The sequence below is a fragment of the Oryzias latipes genome, chromosome 8 (genome assembly GCF_053564925.1).
Source record: "Oryzias latipes strain Hd-rR chromosome 8, Olatipes_Hd-rR_3.1".
NCBI classification, from domain to species: Eukaryota; Metazoa; Chordata; class Actinopteri; order Beloniformes; family Adrianichthyidae; genus Oryzias; species Oryzias latipes.
In genome coordinates this window covers 7683353-7706309 of record NC_136244.1, presented here as the reverse complement: position 1 = coordinate 7706309, position 22957 = coordinate 7683353, and the positions used below count along the sequence as shown (strand labels likewise).

At 43.4% G+C, this 22957-nt stretch overlaps 1 protein-coding gene across 1 annotated transcript; it reads right to left on the bottom strand.

The window, feature by feature from the left end:
* Positions 1-5643: 5643 nt before the first annotated feature.
* Positions 5644-19989, bottom strand: fscn1a (fascin actin-bundling protein 1a). The gene is made up of 5 exons (XM_004071776.3): positions 18890-19989; positions 10912-11068; positions 10019-10140; positions 7387-7554; positions 5644-7278 (listed from the first exon to the last, which is right to left on the bottom strand). The coding sequence occupies exons 1-5, from the start codon at positions 19728-19730 to the stop codon at positions 7070-7072; spliced, it is 1497 nt and encodes a 498-aa protein (XP_004071824.1). The 5' UTR covers positions 19731-19989; the 3' UTR covers positions 5644-7069.
* Positions 19990-22957: the final 2968 nt, after the last annotated feature.

Sequence of the window (22957 nt, the reverse complement as noted above, 5' to 3'; positions counted from 1 at the left end):
GTTAAAGCTCTCCTGCTGCTCCTCCTCCTCCTCAAGGACCGCGGGCATTTGGCAGCATTCTTGCTCCCCTGACAGTTATAGCTGCTCTGCCGCCATCGGCTTTGTTTGGGGCTGTTATTTTTAGCATTTTATCTTTAAATATTGTGTACATTTTTGATGAGCACACCCTTCACAGCTGCCCCCCCCCCCAACGCTGGGCCCACATTGCAGCTGCTCCTGCTGCCCCCTCTGATGTCACCACAGCCATTTTCTTAAGAAAAACCCTTTAAAAGACAAATTCAAAAGTGGAAGGAGTACAGATAGTTTTTTTCGTGGAGCTATGGAGAGAAATAAGTTTCAATAAGTGTCTGTGTGTAACTTTTGCGCACACACAAATAGGGTGAGACTAATTTCTTAGGCGTTTTATGGCTCATTTTCACTTTTACTTAAGTGGGAGCTCTGTACTTTCATGCTAGTAATGACAAGTATAGAGGGAGATAATGGAAGAGAAGAAATCCCTTAATCAGTCTGGAAAGAACTTTGAATCATTTCAAAGACTCCAGGAAAACTGACTACAAACAGAAAACATTTCAACATTTTTTACTTTCGGCAAATGTGGTGGTAGTGTGATAATTGGGGCTGCTCTCCAGCTTTACAACTTCAAAACTTCAGAGGAAAGTTGTTTCAAGGCACGGAGACGGCTTCTTTCATCTATAGCCGCGTTTACATGGGCAAAAGTAATCGGAATGAACGCCTGATCGGAAAGAAAATGCGTCATGTAAACGCGCCGTTCGGAATACTCTGCCCCGGTCAGACTCATTCGGATCAGAATTTCTTTCCGATCGAGATAGGTGGGTTATACCGATCGTTTATCCGATCGTGGAGCATGTAAACGGTCATTCCGATCGTGTGTCACTGCTGCTCTGGTTTACGTCACGCATAGACGGTGTTTCGCTGAGAGAAAGCTTTGGAGCGCATACGGGACCGACCAGCTCTGCGGACACCCCGTGAAAAGCGCCGCTCCGCTCTCGCCCCGCTGGCTCTCCCCTCTCTTACACCCCTCACGGGGGAGATTCGGAGGAGGAGCGCTCACTCGGTCCACTGGCACCCGAGTGAGCAGAGCAGCTGGATTAATAATGTTGTGTCGGGGGGGGGGGGGGGGGGGGGGGTTACGTGTGCGTTTTGTTGTTTTGTTATGTGTGGGAGAATTCAGACTGCGAGCCGTCCCGCCGCTCTGGGTTAGCGGCTGCAGGACTCAGGAGGACCCGTGTTCGAACAGAGCTCGGGGCGCCAGCTCACAGAGTGGCTTTGGGGCGGTCTGTGTGAACTTTCAGAGCAGAAATAAATGTCGCTCAGTCCTTAGAAAGCTGCAGATTGCTGCGTTTCTCGCACGGTCCTGGATTTTGTGTCCATCCATCAGGCTAATGATGTTAGCCCGTGTTAGTCTGTCCTAAGCTTTCGTCCAGCTTAATTCTTCCACAAAAAAAGCACTGACCACACAGATTAAATATAACGATGAGCGAACAGGCAATTCATAATATTCATGACATTAATAAAAGCACGTTTGGAAGATCGTCTCGTATGTTACCGAGCTGCTGCATAAATATGGAAGCGGTTTGTTTACAACGGGACCTATATCCGCATCCGGGTGATTTTTACACTACTGCGCATGCCCAAATGATTCATTCCGAACGAGAGTGTGAGCCATGGGAACGTTTGTTCTAATCGGAAAAAGGTTTTCTGTGCCCATGTGCACGGGTGAATTTTAACCCGACCATTGATCCGATCAAGATATTCTGCCCATGTAACCGCGGCTACAGTGATGCTGGAAGACCCCCCTCCCCCCCATCCCTCTCTCTTTGTGCCACACCGGTTTTTAGAAAATGCTCGGTTGGAGCATCGAAGATGTCGAAATCATCTCCCTGCCTTCAGCAGCTGGTGTTTCCCTGGCAACAGCTAGGAAGGCCAAGGCGTGAGGTGACTTTAATGTGTCTGCCATTTTGTGCACAGCTGCTCCTCCCTCCCTGGAGTTGCCCCGCCCTCACCCAGAACCGCTGCACCCACCCCCTGGATGTGGGTCACATTGTCATCATTGTAGACGAGAGCGGGACGGGTGGAGGAGGGGGCCAGAGGAGATCAGACGGGGTCGTATGTGTTTGTTTGGCCTTCTGGAGGCGTTCCACTGCAGACCTGGTGGGGGTGAGAAGGGTCGCAGATTACAGAGCAGCTCCGGAGGCTCCATCGTCGCACGCCCCCACCACCACCACCCCCGAATGGCAGACATGTTGATCTTTAGTGCTCATTCTGTACTAAAATAAATGTTTCAACACAAAGGCTCCATTCAGGAGACAGGAAGAAGTGTGTGAAGTGGGACGACACATGGAGGAGGGGGCAAGAGGCCAGACACATCCAAGACGGGCCTGGATTCCCCAAACCACAAGGCTGAAGCATTAAATGAAAAATGAAAAGAGGATCAACCTGGCTTTCAAAGCTTCAAGATATCACCCCCTTTAAATGCTATAACATATTCCCCTCTCAGTTTAACCCACCCTCCCAGTGGCCATTATGCTCCGAGCCCTTAGCAACTGTTGCCAGGCGCAGTTTGCCTACTGCAGGGGGGTGTAGTCCAAACATGACTCAGAATTTGGACAGCAGCTTCATTTTCTGCCAAAGCCTCGCTGCTCAGCTGATTTTTACGACACTTGTATGGAGATGTGTGAGATATTTGTGTTTTTTTTAACAGGGGCTTTGCTGATGGTGCAGCCTCACAGCAAAACCCTCATACCAGCAGTGAATGGCTGCAGCATTGCAGGATAAGATAACGTTTATCATGGGAAACACACAGGCACTGCAGGATGAAAGGAAGCCGCCTCAAACCACATTGTAAGTCAGGATTTTAAAACCATTAAGGTTCTGTAGGGACAGAAAAAAAGTTGAAACTGAGAAACAAACATCTCAGAAAAGGAATATAGTTATGTTTTTTGCTCTTCTGACATATTACCCTTATTTTGCTGAAGTAATTCCACTTTCAGGGGGTCAAATCAACATGTTCTGAATAAGGCAAATCAAGGCCATATACAGTCAAACATAGACTGTTTATGAGAACTGGAATGAGCAACTCTGAATTTCCACTGGTTCGTCTGACTAACATCAACAGAACAACAGTTCTTGTAAAACACACTTGTGTCATAAATGAAGTTGTTTTTAAACCCCCAAATTTAAACTTTCGTCATCAATGATGGTGTCGTCCGTGCTATTAACGCGTGTTATGGCATGGGCACATCACTGTATCAAGTCTTATAAAGTTTTATTTTGAAAGTGCAGCAGAAGTTTTTATCTTGCAGAGGGTCGTGGAACATGGAATGCAGACATGACAAAGGCAATGTGAACATTTTACGTGATTGTTGAACTTTCTTTTTTTTGTGTGTCAATCCAACAGAAATGCACCACAAACAGACCGTTGGAAATATACCCTCAGTGTGATGACCCAGAATGGAAATTCTGACCAATAGAATGAGTAATAGCTATTCATTTCTCTATAGACTTCTATTGGATTTTGGCTTCTATGAAACTAGCAGGTACTTCCTGTTTGGAACTCGAGGGGGGAGGGATCATTTCTTTTAGTTCTCATATACAGTCAATGCTTCTTACCCCTCACTGCCCCTTACTGGATTCCCCAATTGGAACTTTGGCCAGATTAGTTGCAGTTCCCTGAGTATCCTCTAGAGGCTGGTTTCAGAAAACAGCCATTTGTTATTTACAGTCATGTTAAAGATGACCCGATCCTTACATTGACATGTTCTCCCTACCATGACAAAGGTGGATAAAGGTAGAAAGATTTCATGTAATCCATGGACACCAGTGAAGATCACAAATCCTTGAAGAAAAAAGGTTCAGAGCACTGTCTAGTGGGTCTGGATGACCCAACTCCAAATGTTAAAGTGCCTAGGATAGCCCAAGGGTTTCACACCAAAAATAACCCTGTTTTGCCGTTCACATCTTTTATTTTCAAATGTATGCATACTTGGGGGATTTCTTTGATTGGCAGGTGGGTGGAATGAAAACAAAATTTCTTCACTTTGTTTGCAAAACTCACGATTAGATGTTGGTTTTCATAAATAATTTTGTTTTGAACTCTTGTGTGGGGATCTTTACAGTATTTACACCAAATGTAGCTTAAGGGTGTGTTTGAATTCTGTTAAAAAGAGTCGCTCCATTCTCCTGTTTCTGTACGTTTTTCCTGATCCTGTTGGAAAACAGATAAGACTAGAGAGATTCCAGAGCAAAGAAAAAAGGTTTGTGCTTTTGCAGTTTTCAATTCAACCTTTATCTACACTTCAGTAGATGACGACAGCGAACAGATTCTCAAATGTAGGAAATGGGACGACAAATAGCCAAAAAGCCTCGTCATGTAAACACATGATCTCAAACACAAAATGCAGGTTGCTGGTTCCAAAAAATCAGTTTAGCATATTTACAGTAGTTTTACTTAAATGTTTTACATTTACAAAAATTGGTGTATAAGGACTTGAAGTAAAAAATAGTGTCTCTTTAAGTGTTATTTACAGTTTTCACTCAACCTTTAAGGTAGTTACCATAAAAGATTTTCTTTTGGTTCAGTGTTTCCTTTGCTAAAAAAAAAAGGAAAGAACTGATCTTTTCATTTTAATTAAACGATTACTTCAGTCATTTCACTCAGGAAATGCCTTTCCAGTTTAACCCTTGTGCTCTCTTAGATGACCCCATCCTTACAATGACATGTTCTCCCTACCATGACAAAGGTGGATAAAGGTGGAAAGATTTCATGTAATCCATGGACACCAGTGACGATCACAAATCATTGAAGAAAAAAGGTTCAGAGCACCGTCTAGTGGGTCTAGATGACCCAACTCCCAATGTTAAAGTGCCTAGGATAGCACAAGGGTTAAGAATGTTTTAAATCTCAATTTCAACTGATTCTTAATCAAAGCTTAAAATGCAGACGTTAGATTTTGATTGATAGGGAACTAGGCGCGTTCCAAAAGTGTCAAGTCTCATCAGTCGTCACAACCCTGGGTACATTTGTTATCTGCATTTGACCTATCCCTGGAGGAGCTGCTGAGGCATCCATTCAGTATTTTAATCCTCCCCAATCCAATCCCTTCATTCTGTTTCGTTAGGTCCGGTTTTGGTATGTAATCAGATTGTGGATTCGAACCCACAACCTTCCAGTCTCACAGCGGACACTATAACTTGTTTGACGCTTTTCTTCCACTTTTGTAAGTTTACAGTAAATACTGTGATGAACAGCTGATGGGGAACTCATTTCAAACCATTTAGTGGTCAAAAATAAAAACACTAGATCTGCACTAAAGTGAAAAAAAAAAAAAAAAAAAAAGTCATAGTGCAGAAGTTAGGTACCGTATCTTCAGGTTAGGCTTGGAGTTAAACAGCTTTCAAGCTCTATTGATATCAAATAGTAAAATAACCATTCTTGAAGAACTTGAGGGAATCTTGCCTCCAAATGAACAGTTTAATTTTCAATTTTTTTCAAAAACTTTTGCCCTGGGAATGTGAAAGTGAACCCGCACCAAACTGGAATCTGACATTTTTATCAGACAGACTACAACACTTCAATCATTTATACATGACAAAAACAACATAATATAAAGTCATGAATCCGAGTTGCGTTTCAAACCCAGTTTTTATTGGTCGTTGAATTTCAGGTGAACCAATGGCACAAGAGAGTCATCCACAATATCAAAAGAATCATACTTGTACAAAATAATACAAAAGAAGTTCCAGTTTACCGAAGCAAAGATGTGGACGTTACATTTTCTCGTTTCCTACTGCCTGACGAGTCAAGAGTAAGGCACAGTCCCCCCTTCCACATCCGTTTGCCTCCAGGCGCAAGTTCCTCCAGGGAGAACTGCTCCATACACACATCAATTCCAAACATTTTTAAGCTTCAGAAAGTAAGAAAAACTTTGGGACCAACTACAATCTGAGACTTTATGGACTCTAGTAGTAGCTGCAGAGTTCTACTCCAGAGGAACACTCGATAATGACCAGCTGAGATACAAGGTGCTGCAAAAACCAGGACTACATTGTTAAACTATTCAATAAAGACATCTACATTTTTTTTCAGTTTCCAGAAAAAATCCCAAGATAAAAAAAAACAAACAAAAAAAAAACCATGACGGTTCAGACTGGAGTGAAAGGTGAAGCAGCAGCAGATTTGGGGGAACAAGTTTGTCAGTTTGTCCTGACCGTAAGAGATGAGCCGGTTAGTAGCACCAGATTTAACCAGTTTGACATGAGATGAAAGTCTGTTAATCCAGAGCAGCTGTATCTTTTTTTTAATCATTTCATTACAGTTACGGCGATATGGCAGTCATCTGTGCCTAGAAAACAAAGCGGTGCGTTTTCTTCCATGCAAAGTGCAGTAGACGCACATATAAGGGCTGAGATACTCCCCGTTTACTTGTTACGCTGTTGCCGTGACGACTCAAACTCTCACATGGGGATTAGGACAAGTGCTTTGACTTCCTGCTCCATCCAGGAAACCCGACAAGAACAGAGCAAGTTTTCTTGCATCTGAACACGTTTTAAACACACAACATGAGCAGCTACATGATGATTCATCAGATCCACACAATTTTACAATCATAGCGGGAACAACGACCCACTCATGAAAATAAACCAGAAAATCTACTCAAACCCAACAAACCAAACCCAACAAAAGTGATTACGATTGGTTCCGATTGGGGTATTGGCTTGAGTACAAGTCTCGGTTCTGACATAAGTTACTGCTGCTCGCACAGACATCAGGAAGGGATGGAACAGCAAGCTATCAAAGCAGGAAGAACAAAAAAGTGCCTGTGGTAACTATGGCAACAGACGAAGGTTGGCACCTCAGGCAGAGAAACTGAGGAAGGAAGGATAAAAAGGAAGGAAAGGGAGGGAGAGAAGAGTCCCCTTCCTCAGCCTTGCTGTTCTCTCCTTGCGCTTTAATCAACATCTAATCATAAGTACAGATAATATATCAGGTGAAGGGAGAGGGGGAGGTGTCAAGGTAGCTCAAAAGGGCAGGCAGTGTTCTTCTGGTTCCTCAGTATTCCCAAAGCGTGGCAGACTCCAGGTCATCGGCGTTGGCCTTCAGCACACCGGCATGGTCGCCACGGAGGTACTTGCCATCAGCGGCATGACGAACGGCCAGCTTGTTGTAGTCGCAGAACTCAAAGAAGAAGTCAACAGGCGTGTCGCTGCTGCTCACAACCGAGTGCTCGTTCCCCACCATCCAGTATTTCCCAGTGGAGTCTGCAGGACGAAGTGAGACGGTGAAAGGACGACTCAAAGTCGTATTGGACTCAACACCTGAGTGTATACTCCAATATCAAAGCCATCTCTGGGTTCGGCGCCACTCACCTTGCAGGTTGTACGCTCCGTCACTGAACTGCAGGGTGAAGTAGTCATAAGTGGAGCGGTTTGAGTCCAGAGTCCCGGTCACCTTCCTGCAGCCAATGAAGCCGTGCTCTCCTCGCAGCACAATGAACGGTCGGTTGATCAGTTTCATAATAAACTCCTCAGATTCACCTGAAGGGAGAAGATGTGTCAGCTAAAAAATGTGAGGCTTTATCAATAGATCTGAGCGCCTCAAAGTGTCAAAAGTCTAAACAACAACACTGATCCAAATAGAAACAAGTGAAATTTGTCTCCTACAGTTTTAGAAATTAAGCTAATTCCCTCCCTACTCCCCAACCACTACAAAACAATATAGTGCGAGACCATCTAGCGTCTTAGATTTTAAAAGAATTTCGAACACCATGATCATCATCTCCATCTTTTTCCGCTCAGCAGTCCAAGCAAAGATGTCCAGACTTCCCTCGCCCCGGGAACTTCCTCCAATTCCTCTGGTGGGACCCCAAGGCGTTCCCTGGCCACCCAAGACACGTAGTCTCTCCCGCGTGTCCTGGGTCTTCTCTGGAGCCTCCCCCAATGAATAATCCACAGAACACTACCCCAAGGAGGTATCCAGACTTGCCTGAAATCACCTCAACTGGCTCCTCTCGAGGTGGAGGTGCAGCGGTTCTACTCTGAGCTCTCTGCAGGTAACTGTGCTTCTCACTGCATCTCCAATGGAGCGCCCAGCCATCCCACGGAGGAAACTCATTTGAGCCTCTCGTATTCAGGACATCGTCCTCTAAGTCGTGACCCAAAACTCAGGACTATAGGTGAGTATTGGAACAAAGATTGGCCGATACATGGGGAGCCTTGCGTTCTGGCTCATCTCTCTCTTGACCACAACGGACCAGTACAGCGACCGCATAACTACGGATGCCGCTCCAATCCACCCGTCAATCTAACGCTCGATCTTTCCTCACGCGTGAGCAAGACCCCAAGATATTTTAACTCCTCCACCTGAGATAGGAGCGCTCCACCCACCCAGAGAGGGCCAACTACCATGAACACTGCTTGTTTTATAAACGCTTAATGTGACAGTTTTCATGAAGTAAAAACCTAACCATTTTACAAAGAAAACTTATGACGATGATGAAAATGTGGATAGTGTATAAAAAAAATTGTTAAACGCTATGCATTGTGGTCTGTATTCACCAATCACGACAAGCATAGATGAACACTGGTTTTTCATTGTTTTAGCATTGTTTTAATATTATTTGGGTCATTTTTATAATACAATTTACCTTTATCAGCATTTATTTGAGCACTCGCCAACAATTAGGTTTTAAAAAACTTTGTTCAGCCAATTAGTATTTTTCATTAAAGTCTAGTTGCCCAGAAAAATGGAATCTAGAATTTCCTCAATGTGTAAATAATTTGCCATTTTCTACTTTCTTCAACCTATTTTGATCCATATTACTGTTTCGTGCAAGTTTTGATTTTGCAAAGGGAAAAAAGCCTCTGTGATGTAAATTGTGTTTTTAACCTTTTTTGTAGCATTTTACTGATAGAGGAAACATGTAAAGAAAATTAACCTTAAAATTTGCATTTCTAAGTATTTCTATATTCAAATTGTAGATCAGGAGCAGACGCAAAAATGCCAGTAGAAAAAGTTTGTTAGTGCCAGTCTGATATGTCCTTTTGTAGACGACTAGATACGTGAACATTTTCCTCATCTGAGCTGACATCTGGCTCAGAACCGTACAGCTGGATATCTCCAATATTGCTGGGCATTTTTGTTGCCCGGCTAATGTTAGGTTGTGGGTTGTGAGGGGCTGTAAGCTAGTGGGAGAGCATATAAACAGATGAATGATGGGTAGTAGGGTAGCCAACAGTCCTGCCCACAGCTCAGACAATTTTTTGATAAACTACCGCTGCTTTGCAGAAACTATGTCCTGGAAAACGACAGTTTAAAAAAAAATTGCTAGAAACTTCGATCATAATTAAAAGAGCACTGGGAACACCTACAATAGATCAAAAGATGATCGGAGTGAGTCTTTAAATTTTTTAGAACTGTAAAGAGCTGTAAAACAGTATTTTTTCCTGCTGGTGAATTGTTGGATATCCCTCCTCCTGGAATGCAAGCCTGGAGTGTTTGCATGTTCTTCAGAGGATCAATTTCAAGACAATCTGCATGTCTGCGCTATACATAATTTGGATAATAAAATGTATCACTGGAGAAGACCATTTGAAAGAAGTAGAGTGATGAAAATACAAACTTTAAATAATACTAACCTGCTAAAAAGTCTAGCCTGATCGGGTGACTTGTGTGTAAATTCTTTGTTCCACTTAACTTCAAATAAGAGGAAATTTTAAAATATTTCCATATATTAAAAAGTGTTTTTGATATGGATTTATATAGCAGACCTAGGCTTTATATTATTCATGGATAATCACTTTTAACTTAAGTCTGGTCCTTAAAAAAGTTAAGATTTGTTAATGAAGTTGAAACTTTATTGGGAATGATGGAAGAAAAATAAAAGCCACTTTTACATCCATACTGAAAACTTAACAGCTTTACCAGTTCAATAGAATTTCTTACTGCTCAATCAGAGAATCTCAAATAGATTTGGGTATGTAACCAAATGGTCCTGCTCACCTGCGGTGTCGTTAGTTGCTGCCAGTTGTCCGTTTTTCTTGGCGGCCACGTATTTCCCGTTAGCAGCCTGGAGAGTCAGGCGCTTGCCACGCCACTCAATGTCAAAGTAGCAATTAGCCGATCTGCAGAGAGACAAAGGCAGGAGAGCTACAGTAGGCTGCAGTTTCATCTGCACTGAAGGTCAACTCAGGACACAGACTGAGCCAAAGCATTTTAACCAAACACCTTCATGAGGAAGAAAAGTATACACTTTGATTTTAAGGCTTTAAAACCCCAGAGTGGATTCTCTAAACCACATCTGGAACTGCAGGGACCAGATTTCCGTGGGAGAAAGGAGTCGAATCTCAAGAATGTGGTGCAGGAATTTGGTCAATGTCCTGCAGATTGACCCGTCTATCAGGGACGGCCTCTGTTCAGTCTCATGTTTACTTCAAAAACAGAATCATTAGTGCTGTGCTGTAAATCTGCCACTTCTCATTTAGCCATAAAATTTTAAACCCCAAAAGGAGGTCTGTCACAATCAAACCTGGTGTTCTGGGAGGGTGTGAAGAGTTCTGAATTTGTTAGGGGCCACAGGCAAATCTCAAGGAACAGTAGGTGAAAGGTCAAGGGCCAGGGGTCACAGCGAGCTCTGAGGTTGGACAGATCCTAAAGCACATCAAAGAAACTCTGGAATTGAAGGTTGCACACAAATGCTCTTCACCTCCACAACATCCCAATGGCATGAAATTACGGCCCTCAATGATCGCCTCCCACACACAGCTCAGATTACCAGAACCAACACCAAATGCTGGAGGACACACTCTGCTGCTGGGAGCTTGGTGGGTGGACAGACTGGAGCAGGTGTGGCCACAGTGTCTCACAGGAAACATCTGACGCCAAGAGGGTCTTACTTGGTGGAGGCGGTGCACTGCAGGCCGCCGTTGGCCGTCAGGGTCCAGTATTTCCCAGCAGCAGTGCGAAATGCACACTTCCTGTTCTCACGGCAGATCTCCACCTGGAACACCTCCTGGTCGCCCTCCTCGTCTTGGTTGGCCGACAGGTCCATGCCTGCATAAAGAGAAGAGTCAAACCTACGTGGAAAGTACATGGAGGAGGAGGGAGGGTCAAGAGAATGACCGGTAACACACTTCCTGTGGTCAGGATCAGACACTCAATAAGCAGCTCAGATCAAGGTCTTTCTCCACCAGTGTGTCAGGAAGCAGACAGACCTTGGTGGACTTCAAAGGACCAGGACAGGGTGAGTGGCCACAAAGAATGTAACTTCACTAAGAGACTCCATATTTTACCCAAATGACACTTCAGAGAGCCTCCTCAACCAGATTAAAGCTGAAGCTGACTGCATATCAAGGTTTTCATGAAACACCACATCTGGCGGGTGAATAATCATTTAGTTATTTTGCTCCAAAGGCTTCAAGGCCTCCCATGAGGTAGTCATCCCTTCAGCTGTGGACCACCAACAACCTTTTAGCATTTGAGTCAAATGTGCAGGAACCTCAGCCATGCAAGACCATCATCATGCAAAATGCTGGAGCTTCCATCCTTGAACGCATTTGTCGCTTGTTCAAGCTGCACACTGAGCCCAACAATAACCACCGTTAGCTGCAGGTGTGATCCACCAATCCCAGAAGGCAGCAGGCCTTTTAAGTCCATCTATATGTCCAACTGCATGTGGACAGAAGAGTCCATTAAAAGCGACATTAGCAACAAAGTGGCAAACAAACAAGTGGACCGCAGAGAAGCAAACAAAACGTTCAGGCAACACAAAGCTCGCCATTGTACATTATGAGGTCATGGCTGAATGTGGAGCCCGAGGGCTCAGAGACTGACAGAGCAAACGCTTGGTAAATGTGTGCAGAGTCAGAAAGACGGAATGAGAGACAGATTGAAGAAGGCATTACTCGTGTGTCATGTTTCTCTCCAATCTTTAGCTAGATTTTCTTTGACCCGTTAACCAAAGCTATACGTTTAGCATCTCATTCATACTGACTGTCATGTACTTAAAAGATAAATGAGCATTTAAACCTTTTTAATTGGCATAGTTTTAAATTTCTGGTCATAATGTTCCCTTGATAGTGTGCAACATTCTAGGTTAATTTTTCCACAGTGATACAAACCAAATGCCTCTAAAATCTGGACAATACCTTCACCCTTGGATGTAAAAAGTATTCCAAAGCTACAGACAATAAGTTACCCAGATGTTTGTTTTTTCACACGACCCTTGAACTTCACATTAATGTTAGGCCTAAATGCAAAAGGCTACAGTTATTGGCATCATATTGCTCCTCTCTGAAATATCTGGTTCCACACCACCTTCCATTTAAGTCCAGAAGGGCCTAATGCAAAAACCTTAACCGTGCCCGTGAGTCAGAGCTGATCACTGTGACATCTGGCGTCTCTGGGGTTGAATGAAGGTCAGAGCAGAAAGCTTTAAGACCGTCTTGTGAAAAAAATCTTTCAGCCTCATTAGACAATTCTTATCTTAAGCTTGAACTAAGAACTTTAATAAAGCTTTCAGCAAAAGTTAGCCTAGCTGACCCCAAGCCGTGGATTCACTTGAGGTCGTTCCTCCTCCCTTTTCCTCATGCTGGCAGCGGTGACATCGACATCTATGCATAAAGATTTAAGACGCCAGCTTTTCTTTCTTGCAGATGTTCCAGTAGTTTTGGGTTTCTGACCTCCATTGGTTGATGTGCACAGCTTCCTCCATTTTCAAATGTTTTTTTTCTGACAAGCGGATAAAAGCAATCAGTTGTTTAAAATGTTCTCGAAACAGGTTTTCCAACAATGTGCATTTTTAAGCTCAGTAAAAGACCCAAATAGATTTTAGAGCAAAATGTAAAACCTATTCAGCTTCAACCTCTTCTACGACAGAAGCTTCAGTCGGCGAGGGCGTGAGTTACAACATGTCAGCAGTAACACGTGTCAGGAGAACCGATGATTCGGGGAGAAAAATGTTACCAAACAGAATGGAAACCAAATGTTAGAGAGGCAAAATCAAAGTTTTATGTGTAGCAGATGAGGGTTTGAGGAGGAATTGTAGAGGCAGACTGCATCCTGCTCAGCCAATGCAGGCTCTCTGCACAGTAGCACTCTGGATTTCATTTATCTCTCTCCGGGACTCCTTGCCCTACGAGGAACCAAGATTAGAGACTGATCTGAACCCATACACACCATGAAAACTCTAGCCTGATGAAGATGCTTTTACTGCATGAACTCTGACCCACATCAAGCAGCAGCAGCAGCACTCCCTCCCTCCCCAAAGCTGGATTCTAACTCAGAAACCTCAGGGTTCTATTAGGCTGATGCACCAGCGTGCAGCCAAAGCAGCTGCAGCAGCAGAACAGAGAGGCTCAGATTACAAGTCGCCGAGGAGCACAGACCTCTCCCTCTCAGGACCGCATTAAGTTTTGCATATCAAACAGTTGTTTGCTGGCTGCTTTATGCAAACGTCCCAAACATCTGAGGAATCCAGAGAAAGTAGCGCTTTGTTTTCCCATCAGTCAGATGATTCTTGGAGGAGGGAGTGGCTTCAATGTTTCTGTGCCTTGATTCCATTTCATCATCAAAATCAAAGACAGAAAAAAACTTTTTGATTATTAAAAATGTGTGGTGAAATGAGAAACATTAGGATTTAACAAAACAGTGTTTTACTCCTAAAATAATTTGAAAAAAACTGAACCTTGAGTTTCAGTTTTTCAAACTGGTTCAAAGTTCTAGTCAAGGACTTGTGGATGAAAAACATTGCTGGGAAAACACAAAGGCTGTGATTTGGAGGTCATCTGCTCATGATCGCTCCACACTGATCAGTTTGAGGCTCAGGGGACTTGCATGTGCAGTAGGATCCAGAAGACCACACAAAAACGCTGTGTAGAAGCTCCAAAACCACACCGCCTCCATCTTTGTGTCCGCTCCACCCACAGCGCTCAGCCTTAGCTGGAGAGCTGTCCTCCGCTTTCTGCAAACGTACAACACTGCTTGCGTGTCTTCTATTGTTTGCTGGGCCTGACCGAAGGGGCGACCAGCTGGTGCACAAATACGGAGCGGGATCATCAGCCTTTATGCCGCCACACACCCACTGCTGCTTTGAAAGGATGCAGTTCTGTGCATCAAGCTGGAGACACACCCCGGAGACGGCATAGGCCTAAAACCTATAATGAAGGAGAAGACACTGAGGAGCAGAGGTTTCAGTGGGAGGATGTGGCCGACTACCAACACACAAACACACACACATACGGTGTGTAAACACATCATCCAGCGAGGATGCACCATCAGATCGGTCCCTTTATCTTCCTGCAGGGTGACAGAGTGCTGCAGATCATCACTCTTCAGGGATTATCAGCTGCTAGACAAGGTCAGAGATGTGAGATCTCGTTTCCTGTCAGCGCAGGGGGGGTGTTGTGAAGGACAAAGAAGGGGCGTCAGGGTCAACTGATGGCCAGACACAACACGGAGCCGAGGTTTCTGTCTGCAGCCTTCGGCGCAGATATTTGGGATAGTTTGGAGGCTGATGAAGACAGCTGACACACGCAGACGTTCCCTCTGATTTACAGAACCTGACGCAGCAAAGCAGGAGACGTTCAGAGACGTTCAGAGAGGTTCAAAGAGGTTCACAGCGATTATGCTCGCTATCGGGGTAAAATCTTTAAAGAAAACTGAGACTAAACTTTTATGAAACACACAAAATACAACCATAAATGATTTGTTTTAAAATAACTAATTCTATTGGAAAATTAGGGATTTTCCCAAACTGAAAGGTGGCATGAACTAAACAAAAATATATTTTATAATATAAATATATATTTCAAATATAAATAAGGTAAAGAATCACATTTTAATCATTAAAAATGTGGATTTCTGGCTAAGTGTGCATCGTTACCCTGAAAACTGAGGCACTGCCCTGTTTGGAAAAAAAAAAAAAAAATGTAACAAAGATCTAGATCTGTGTTCACCCATGTGACTCATGCTGACAGGAAATTAAAGCTTTACTCCTGAAAGGACTGGAACAAACCGCACGATGAGGATGCCAGAACTACAAATAAAAATCTTGTGATTACCATGGCAACCATGGAAACTAATAACCGTTAGGTCAAATGATGCATTTTGATTTATAAAGTTAAATTTAAAAATCTTAATAGTTTGAGAAAACAAAAATGTCAATTTTTTATATTACTTTTAGAACTTTATGTTTTGAAATTATTGTTTAAAAAAAAAAAGGTTGCCATTATATGTCAAATGTTTTTATGAGAGTCAAATGACTGCACTTTAAGCAGTGCAGACTTTTTTTGTTTTCCTTTGGTTTAATCATCTTTATTGGATCTTAGTAGCTCATTAAAAAAATACAATTTATCAATCTACCTAAAAAAGTAGAAAGGTTGCATTTAAGCTTAGAAATGCATCATGGGAAATCTCATGTACGCAGAGCAGCAGCCACATATCCTCAACTTCAAGAAACGGAACAAAATGTTTTTTTTAGGCAAGAAAGCAGCTAAACCTAACATTGAAACATCTGAATGTTAGTTTCAGGAATAATCTATATTTGTATTTAAACAAATAGAACTAAAGATGAAAACATGTTTACAACCATCTATGCAGCTAACTAATGATGGGAACCTTTTTTTATAAAGTAGTTTAAAGGTTTATGAGCAGAAAAAGGAAAAAAATAATGTATTTGTTCATCAGTGGGACACACATGGATAGTGGAAAAACAAGATTGGGAGCGACTTTAAGCAGTTTTCTTAGATTTGGGACAATTTGCACTTTGTTTTCAGATTTTTTTCATTGTCATTTGCAGTTCTGCAACCTTTTTTGTTGATATTCACATGTTTTTGTTTCCTCCTAATGTTACAGTTTCCTTTACATCCGGTCTGATTCCAGATGTGCAGTTTTCTATCATCTTAGTGACACAAATGTGTATTTTTAAATGTCAAAACACTGAAAAGTTTTGGAAAACTTGCTCTCAAAATGTCAGTTTTACTGAGTTCTGATTAATCAGGAGTTTTTTTGTCCGATTCCAGACACTGAAATGCAGCCGAAATGATGAATGAGGTGAATTGAGCAATGACATTTAAACAAGGATGACAGAAAAGAGTGATGTTCTGAGAGAGAAGCAGGAAAAGGCCACAGAGACCGTTTACAGGAGTGCCATTGTTTCCCAGCCGAGGCGGAAAAATACAAAAAACTCCTTTTGACTGAGCCTATAATGTGACCACAAACATAAACTTTGTTGCTCCATTTAAAATCTCACCACCACAGACGTGGAGCCTTCAAAGGGATGGATGCTGCAGCTGGAGTGTGCACGTTAATGTAGATTTTAAGTGAAGCTCAGAAATATTTAGGTCTAGCCAGCACAAAAGCAGCTTTGTCAAAGTCTGATTTGAGGCTGCAGCTAACGAAGGCTTCAGATCCAAACTGAACAGTTGCACATCTGCAAAACATCTGGAGCTGCTTTCATTCCCCCCCACAGCATTTAATCCTCATCAGCCGTTGGCAGGTAAATGAGGTTAGTCTCCTCCCTCCTATTCCTCCTCGTTACATGCAGGTAATGGAAGGATGAGGAAATACTAGCTAATAAAGCAATAAAGCTCTGACTTACAGCCCTCCATCTTTCCCCGCCCCAAACTGACCTACTGCGCAAACAAACCCACCAAGCTGTCCTGCCACAGAGTTACTCAAACAGCAAATGCAAAACCAGACAGAAACGGGACTGTCTGCAGATTTGGTTAAACTGGTCAAACCGGAGATCCATAAAAAGAACATAAAAACACCTCGATATTCTGCCACTTCATTAAATAGTTTCCATCAGCATTTTTTATTTGTTCACAGGAAGTAGAAATATTTTAGCGGTCCTCTCAAGAAGTCAGGAGCAAAGATACAGCCAAAGGAGAGAATAGAGAAACCAGACTGTTCAAACGGAGCAGCTGCAAGAGCCAAGAGACAAAAATAAAACAGAACAAATTAAACATTATATGTTATAAATGCCAACTAAGACGCTTTTATTTTCATAGTTAAAGGAAACGCAACAAATTCAATCATGCCTTTGTTTATTTCAAGGAATTTAGGCTATAAGTTTACACCAACGTGGGCCTTTAAGACTTTTAACAATTAAATAGGCCATCACTCATGGAATATGGTCAAAATTTGTCCAAAAACTGAGTTTTTGCAACACAAATCAATGTGTGACAATCAAAATTCTGGTCATTGGCGTGAATACTTGACATTGAACCATCTGTGACTCAATTTATCCAAAGATTACAGACATTGGCCTACAAATGTCTCCCATTTTGACTTATAGGATCAGAAATGCACATGGCAGCATCATAGCAGAAGATTCAGAGCTGATCAAAGCTTTCAACCTCCAAAAATACTGCTCATCTCATATTGCATATGAGTTTATGAAACCGAAACTAATGACAAATCAACCAATTTTAGCATTCATCTAAAAGCCAGTTCCTCAAAATGTTGACATTGGTTCAAGCAAAGAACAACTTGGTACAAGTTCTTTTAATATCGAAACGTTTCTATAGTTTATTTTATGCATTTAATTTGAAGGTAATCCAAGATTTATTGCAGAATACTGCAGAGTTTGTGCTTTTTTTTATCCAAATTAAAGCATTTTACAAACGTCAGTTTAACAGATAGGCACCATTGATCTGCTCTGAACATGGAAATTAAATACTCAATTCATTTAGACTGAACAAATGTTGCAAACTCTGCAGCTTTCACCTTCAGTCCGACACCTGATCCAGGAAATCAGGTTAGGATCATGTTGCTACGTTTGCCACCCTGAACTCTGCAGAGATGGAAAACCTCAGCAAGTATCTCTTCCCCCCTCTGTGGGTGGAGTTTAATTTTTAACTTTGACTCCAAAGAATAAAAAAAGATCACCTGATGTGGGATTTGCACCCTCCACAATAAAAGCATTAACCAGTTTTACAATACATCTTAGAGTTTAACTGTGACTGTCAGGAAATAGTCAAATGTACAGTTTGAGAGGAAATGAATTCAGGGAGGAGAAAAGAGGCCTTGATATTGAATCCAAGATTTTGTTTAGCGCTTAGACTCATTCTCTGCAGATTTTAAGTGTGTGCAGCTGAACAAGCTTTTATTTTGTAACTCAGACAGAGGAGAGCTGCTGAAGAGCTTTATGGGTGTGACAGAATATGAAATGATAGAGGAAAAACAGGCTGGAGCCACATGGAATTCTCCAAGTGCTCATCTTACCAAAAAAACAAAACTGGACGTTAGGAGCTTGTCTGCGCCAGCCATGCAAATCCCACTGCTGACTCAAAGTGATATTTCCTCACTCTGGCTGCAGACGTGTGGCAAAAAGGCAGGCGTGAAGGCTGCAGGAGCAGAAAGGAGTGGGGGAGGAGAATGAGCATAATGGAACAGATGTCAAAAAAAGGAGGAGGCACAAAGGGAACACGGGAAAAGTTAGGAGGGGTGAAAGGAAAAAGGTTCAGGAAAGATGAAGGGTGGAGGGACAAGCTTAAAAAAGAGGAAATGGAAGAAGAGAACGGCAACATGGGATGATCCAGGTGCACCAAACACCTCATTGTGTTAAAGAAGCAGCTGTTGGTTGGATTCGACTACATTTTACACCTTGGGGCTCAGATACCACAGTTACCCTTAAGCTTTTTGGGGTTTTAACGCACGAGGAGCTGCCATTCCATCACAGGAGAGAAAAATGAGGGTTTGTTCATGACAGAAACGGAACGTTGTGCGTAATGGCGCATTTTGGAGCACGACTCCATCACTGAGGATGTGCTGGACGAGGGTTCACATTCCATCACGTTAACCCCTAATTTGCCACACACACACACACATTCACACACTATATGCCAGTCAAACCTGGACCACCACACCCACCTTGTCGGGTGGAGACGTTCCTCTCGTTCCCAGCGGTGAGCACAACCTGCGGGTGGCTCTGTTCCAGCACGAACAGCTCATCCTTGCCCACCCGCGCGCTCTTGCCGGACTTCATGGTCCCAGAGGGCCCGGAGGGTGCCAGGTACCTGCCGCTGCAGTCCCTGAAGGCCACTTTCCCGGAGCGAAACTCCAGCGTGTAGCCCGTGGCCCTGTCCGTGGTGGCCACCAGCGCTCCGTCGTTCCGCAGGAAGCGGTTGTCTGAGGTCTGCAGGTGGTAGCGCTGCTCCCAGAACACCAGCGTGATCATGGAGTCCACCCCCCACGGCACGTCCCGGTCGATGGCGATCTCGTCCACCTTGTCGCTCAGGTGCGCGTAACGCTTGCGCGTCAGACTGAAGAGGTTGACCTGCGGGTGCATGGCGATGTGCACACTCCACTTCTCCGCCACGGAGACAGTCTGCGCAAAGCAGAGGATCCGGTCCTCGGTGCCACCCAGGTACCGTCCATGCGCCTCGGACTGCAGGGACCAGCGGCCGTCATCGTGCGCGGTGATGACGAAGCGGCACTCCGGGCCCGGGTTCTCGCTGTCCCCGGTCACGTTGCCGTCCTTGTCAGCGGCGATGTACCGGCCCAGATGTGACTTGAGGAGGAAGACGTCCCCGCTGGACTCGTCCCCGCTCTGCTCCAGGGTCCAGATCTGCTTCTTCTTCATGCTGGTGGCGGACGCGTTGATCTTGAAGCCGAAAGTCTCCGCGGTCAGGTACTTGTTCCCGCAGTTGATGAGGCCGAACTGGATCTGCAGCATATCGCTGGTTCCGTTGGCGGCGCCGTTGGCGGTCATCGTGGCCTCTGGACCGGTTCTGCGTGACAGGGACGGGGAGGGGGCGCTTCTGCACGGTGAGCTGGCGGGTGAGTGGATGCGGTGATGCCTCGCGTGCTTCTTTGTTTGGGGAGAGTGGGAGCGCGCGCCACCGGTCCTCAGTCCTCATGCAGCGCGAGCCCGCTGCCACAGCTGCAGCCTATATAACCATCAGTGACGTCCCTGCATGAGCCACGCCCCCTTTGTTGCGAATAATCAAATCACCTCAGGAAAAAAAAAACTTCAGCAAACATTTCCTGCATAACAAACCACATTTAAAAACTGACATTTCCCTATGATATCGAAATATCTGTTCAGAGAGCTGACACAAAGATCCATTCATGGTCCGGACCATCAGAACAAAGAGCCCAAACAGATCTGACTGACGGGGATCTGGTCTTTGCATAAGCGCGTCATGCTCCACTTCCATGAGAAACGTTTTTGTTTGCAGTCTGCCCGTTGGCACGGTTCCGTTTTGCAGCTGCAGACACGCATGCATGTTTGCCCTGCTCCACATGCTCCACTACCTCCAACCAACCCAGCCCTTCACACCTCCTCCAACTCTCAGTAAAAGCTCCGAGAGTAAAAGGGTTAAATAAAGGGGCTTTATCCTGTGCAGGTGTGGACCACTGTTCTTCTGCAGCTCCCACACGCACACACATGACGTCATGCAAACACAAATTATTCAGACTTTGGTGATGCAGTGACAGCTGTCAGTCCTAATGTTGGGCTTCATCCCAGTTTTTATGACAGCCTGTTTTAAAAACAGCGAGGCTTTGGGACGAAATCAGTCCAACCACTAAATCCTGGTTATGAAATCCAGATGTTCCAGATTCTCAATTCATGTCTGCACACCCATCTGCCCATCCATCCATCCATCCATCCATCCATCCATCCATTCATCCAACCACTCATCCATTCAATCATTTATCCATCCATCCATTCATCCAACCACTCATCCATTTAATCATTAATCCATCCATCATCTATCCATCCATCCATCCATTCATCCATCCATCCATCCAACCACTCCTCTATTCAATCGTTCACCCATCTACTATCCATCCAATTTGTCTGCCTGTTCATCCATCCATTCATTCTTTCATTCAATCATTCATCCATCCATCCAACCCTCCTTTCAGACAATCTTTCATCCATCCATCTTTCCATCCAATTATTCATCCATTGTCAGTCAATTCATCGTCCATCCATCCATCTGTTCATCCTTCCTGCCTTTCATTCAATCCTTCATCCATCTTTCCATCCAGTCTTTCATTCATCCACCCATCTGTCTATCCATCCATCTATCCATCCATCCATCCATCCATCCATCCATCCATCCATCCATCCATCCATCCATCCATCCATCCATCCATCCATCCATCCATCCATCCAACCACTCATCTATTCAATCATTCACCCATCTACAATCCATCCAATTTGTCTGCCTGTTCATCCATCCATTCATTCTTTCATTCAATCATCCATCCATCCATCCATCCATCTATCCATCCATAATGCACAAAATAATACTTTCTTATTGAAATTAACCTCCTGTTCTCATATTGATTATTCTTTGGAAATTGAACATTTCTTTGTTGTGAGCGTCCAGAGGGCCAAAAAACAACAATGTTACAGGAAGATCTATTTTGGGAAGAATTTTCGATCAAACGATGGTTGTGTGGTCCTGGGATGAACTGATGAGCTGTCCAGGGTGTACCTCGCCTTCGCTCACTTGTAGGTGGGATAGGCTCCAGTAACCAAGTGACCCTGAAAGGGCTTAAGCGAGTTTGGAAAACGAATGGGTGGATTTTTACTATCAAAATTTTAAAAGAATAAATTGAAAATACTGTATTTCTGAGAGAAAATTCTATTTTCAGCCAGAGAATTACGGTATGTACTTATTTTTCTTGAAGCAAATTCAAGTTTGTTTGATTTTTATTTAGCAAAATCAGCTTTTGTGTTTGTTGTAATGTAATCATTCAGAACTAGAACTCATTTTTTTGTGTGAGAACAGTCCCTGATACCTGGACCAACAGGATTTGGAGTCAAATGAATTGAAGATTATTCCAAAGTGAATCATTTCAGTATTTCAGCCGTGAGATTTGGCCTGAGTTCGGAGACCCATGAAGTAACATGAACCCTAAACAGAATTTAATTTCTATTGTTCCTCTGCCTCTGAACAAATCCAGCCCTCAGAGAAAACATCTTCAAACAAATTAGATCTCAGTGCAATTTGACTTCCAGAATCCCACTTTAATAAAATCACCAGACTTGATCCGACAAATTTTTCCTGCTCTGTACTTGTAAATTTGCTGCAGTTCTGTTGGAAAACAGACAGTTTGTAAAGATTTATGGAGACAGCTGTCAACCTGTGATGGACAGAGAGCTCAGAAGAGACATGAACCTTCAGCAAACCTCACGGAAGAAGGGTGGGTTATGAAAACCCAGCAGTGGCCTTTTTTTATTTTTTATTTTTTTAATGTATGTCCACTTAAGTCTGCATGTGTTTGAGCTTTTTTCTTCAATGCTTCATCAGTTTTTTGTTGATGCTCTACGATACAGCAGCACTCTTTGAACATCCTTCTTATTCAGCAGTGGCCCTCTGTGTTCTCCTCTCTGGTTCAGGATGTCAAACGTCACCAAATGTCAAGTCCATGCATGGTTTTGGATGGTCAACAGTACTAAAAGGCCCTGCGCAGTTTTGTTTTCAATCATATTATTTATGGATTTATGGAATGTATATTTTATGTCTTCATAAGTTTTACTCATCACATTTAAAATAACACTTGAAATTTTTCAGTTTGTGTCTAAAAGATTTATGAAATGAATCCACTTTTTGGTGTTTTTTCTAGATGTCACTGTCATTCAGTTCCTTCAGTGTAAGGTAACTGGAAAAGGAGAGGTTCCACATTCCACAGGATCGTCTCCTGATATTCCCAGTTTTCTTTGGAAAACAGTCTGAATTACTGCTCTTTCAGAGAGCACTTTTGTTACAGGCACAGCTGCACCAATAAGCCCCTTTTTTAAAACTACAAATCCCCTCTGCATTATCCTCCAAAACAAGTTAACCAAAAGGATTAAAAACCTGTAATTGATTTCGGTTTGTGGTGAGATTAGCGGTCTGCTGGAGGGCGCACAAGCCCCCGCCGCTCCGGACGTCTCATCTTCATCAAACTCATGTCATTGTAGAGCTCTGTGTACATTTG

Coding starts and splice junctions, on each gene's coding strand:
- fscn1a (XM_004071776.3), bottom strand. CDS start 19,730: ATGACCGCCAACGGCGCCGCCAACGGAACCAGCGATATGCTGCAGATC. Junction 10,141..10,911: donor CAGTGCACCGCCTCCACCAA/GTAAGACCCTCT, acceptor GTCTCTCTGCAG/ATCGGCTAATTGCTACTTTG. Junction 7,279..7,386: donor CGGAGCGTACAACCTGCAAG/GTGAGTGGCGCC, acceptor TTCGTCCTGCAG/ACTCCACTGGGAAATACTGG.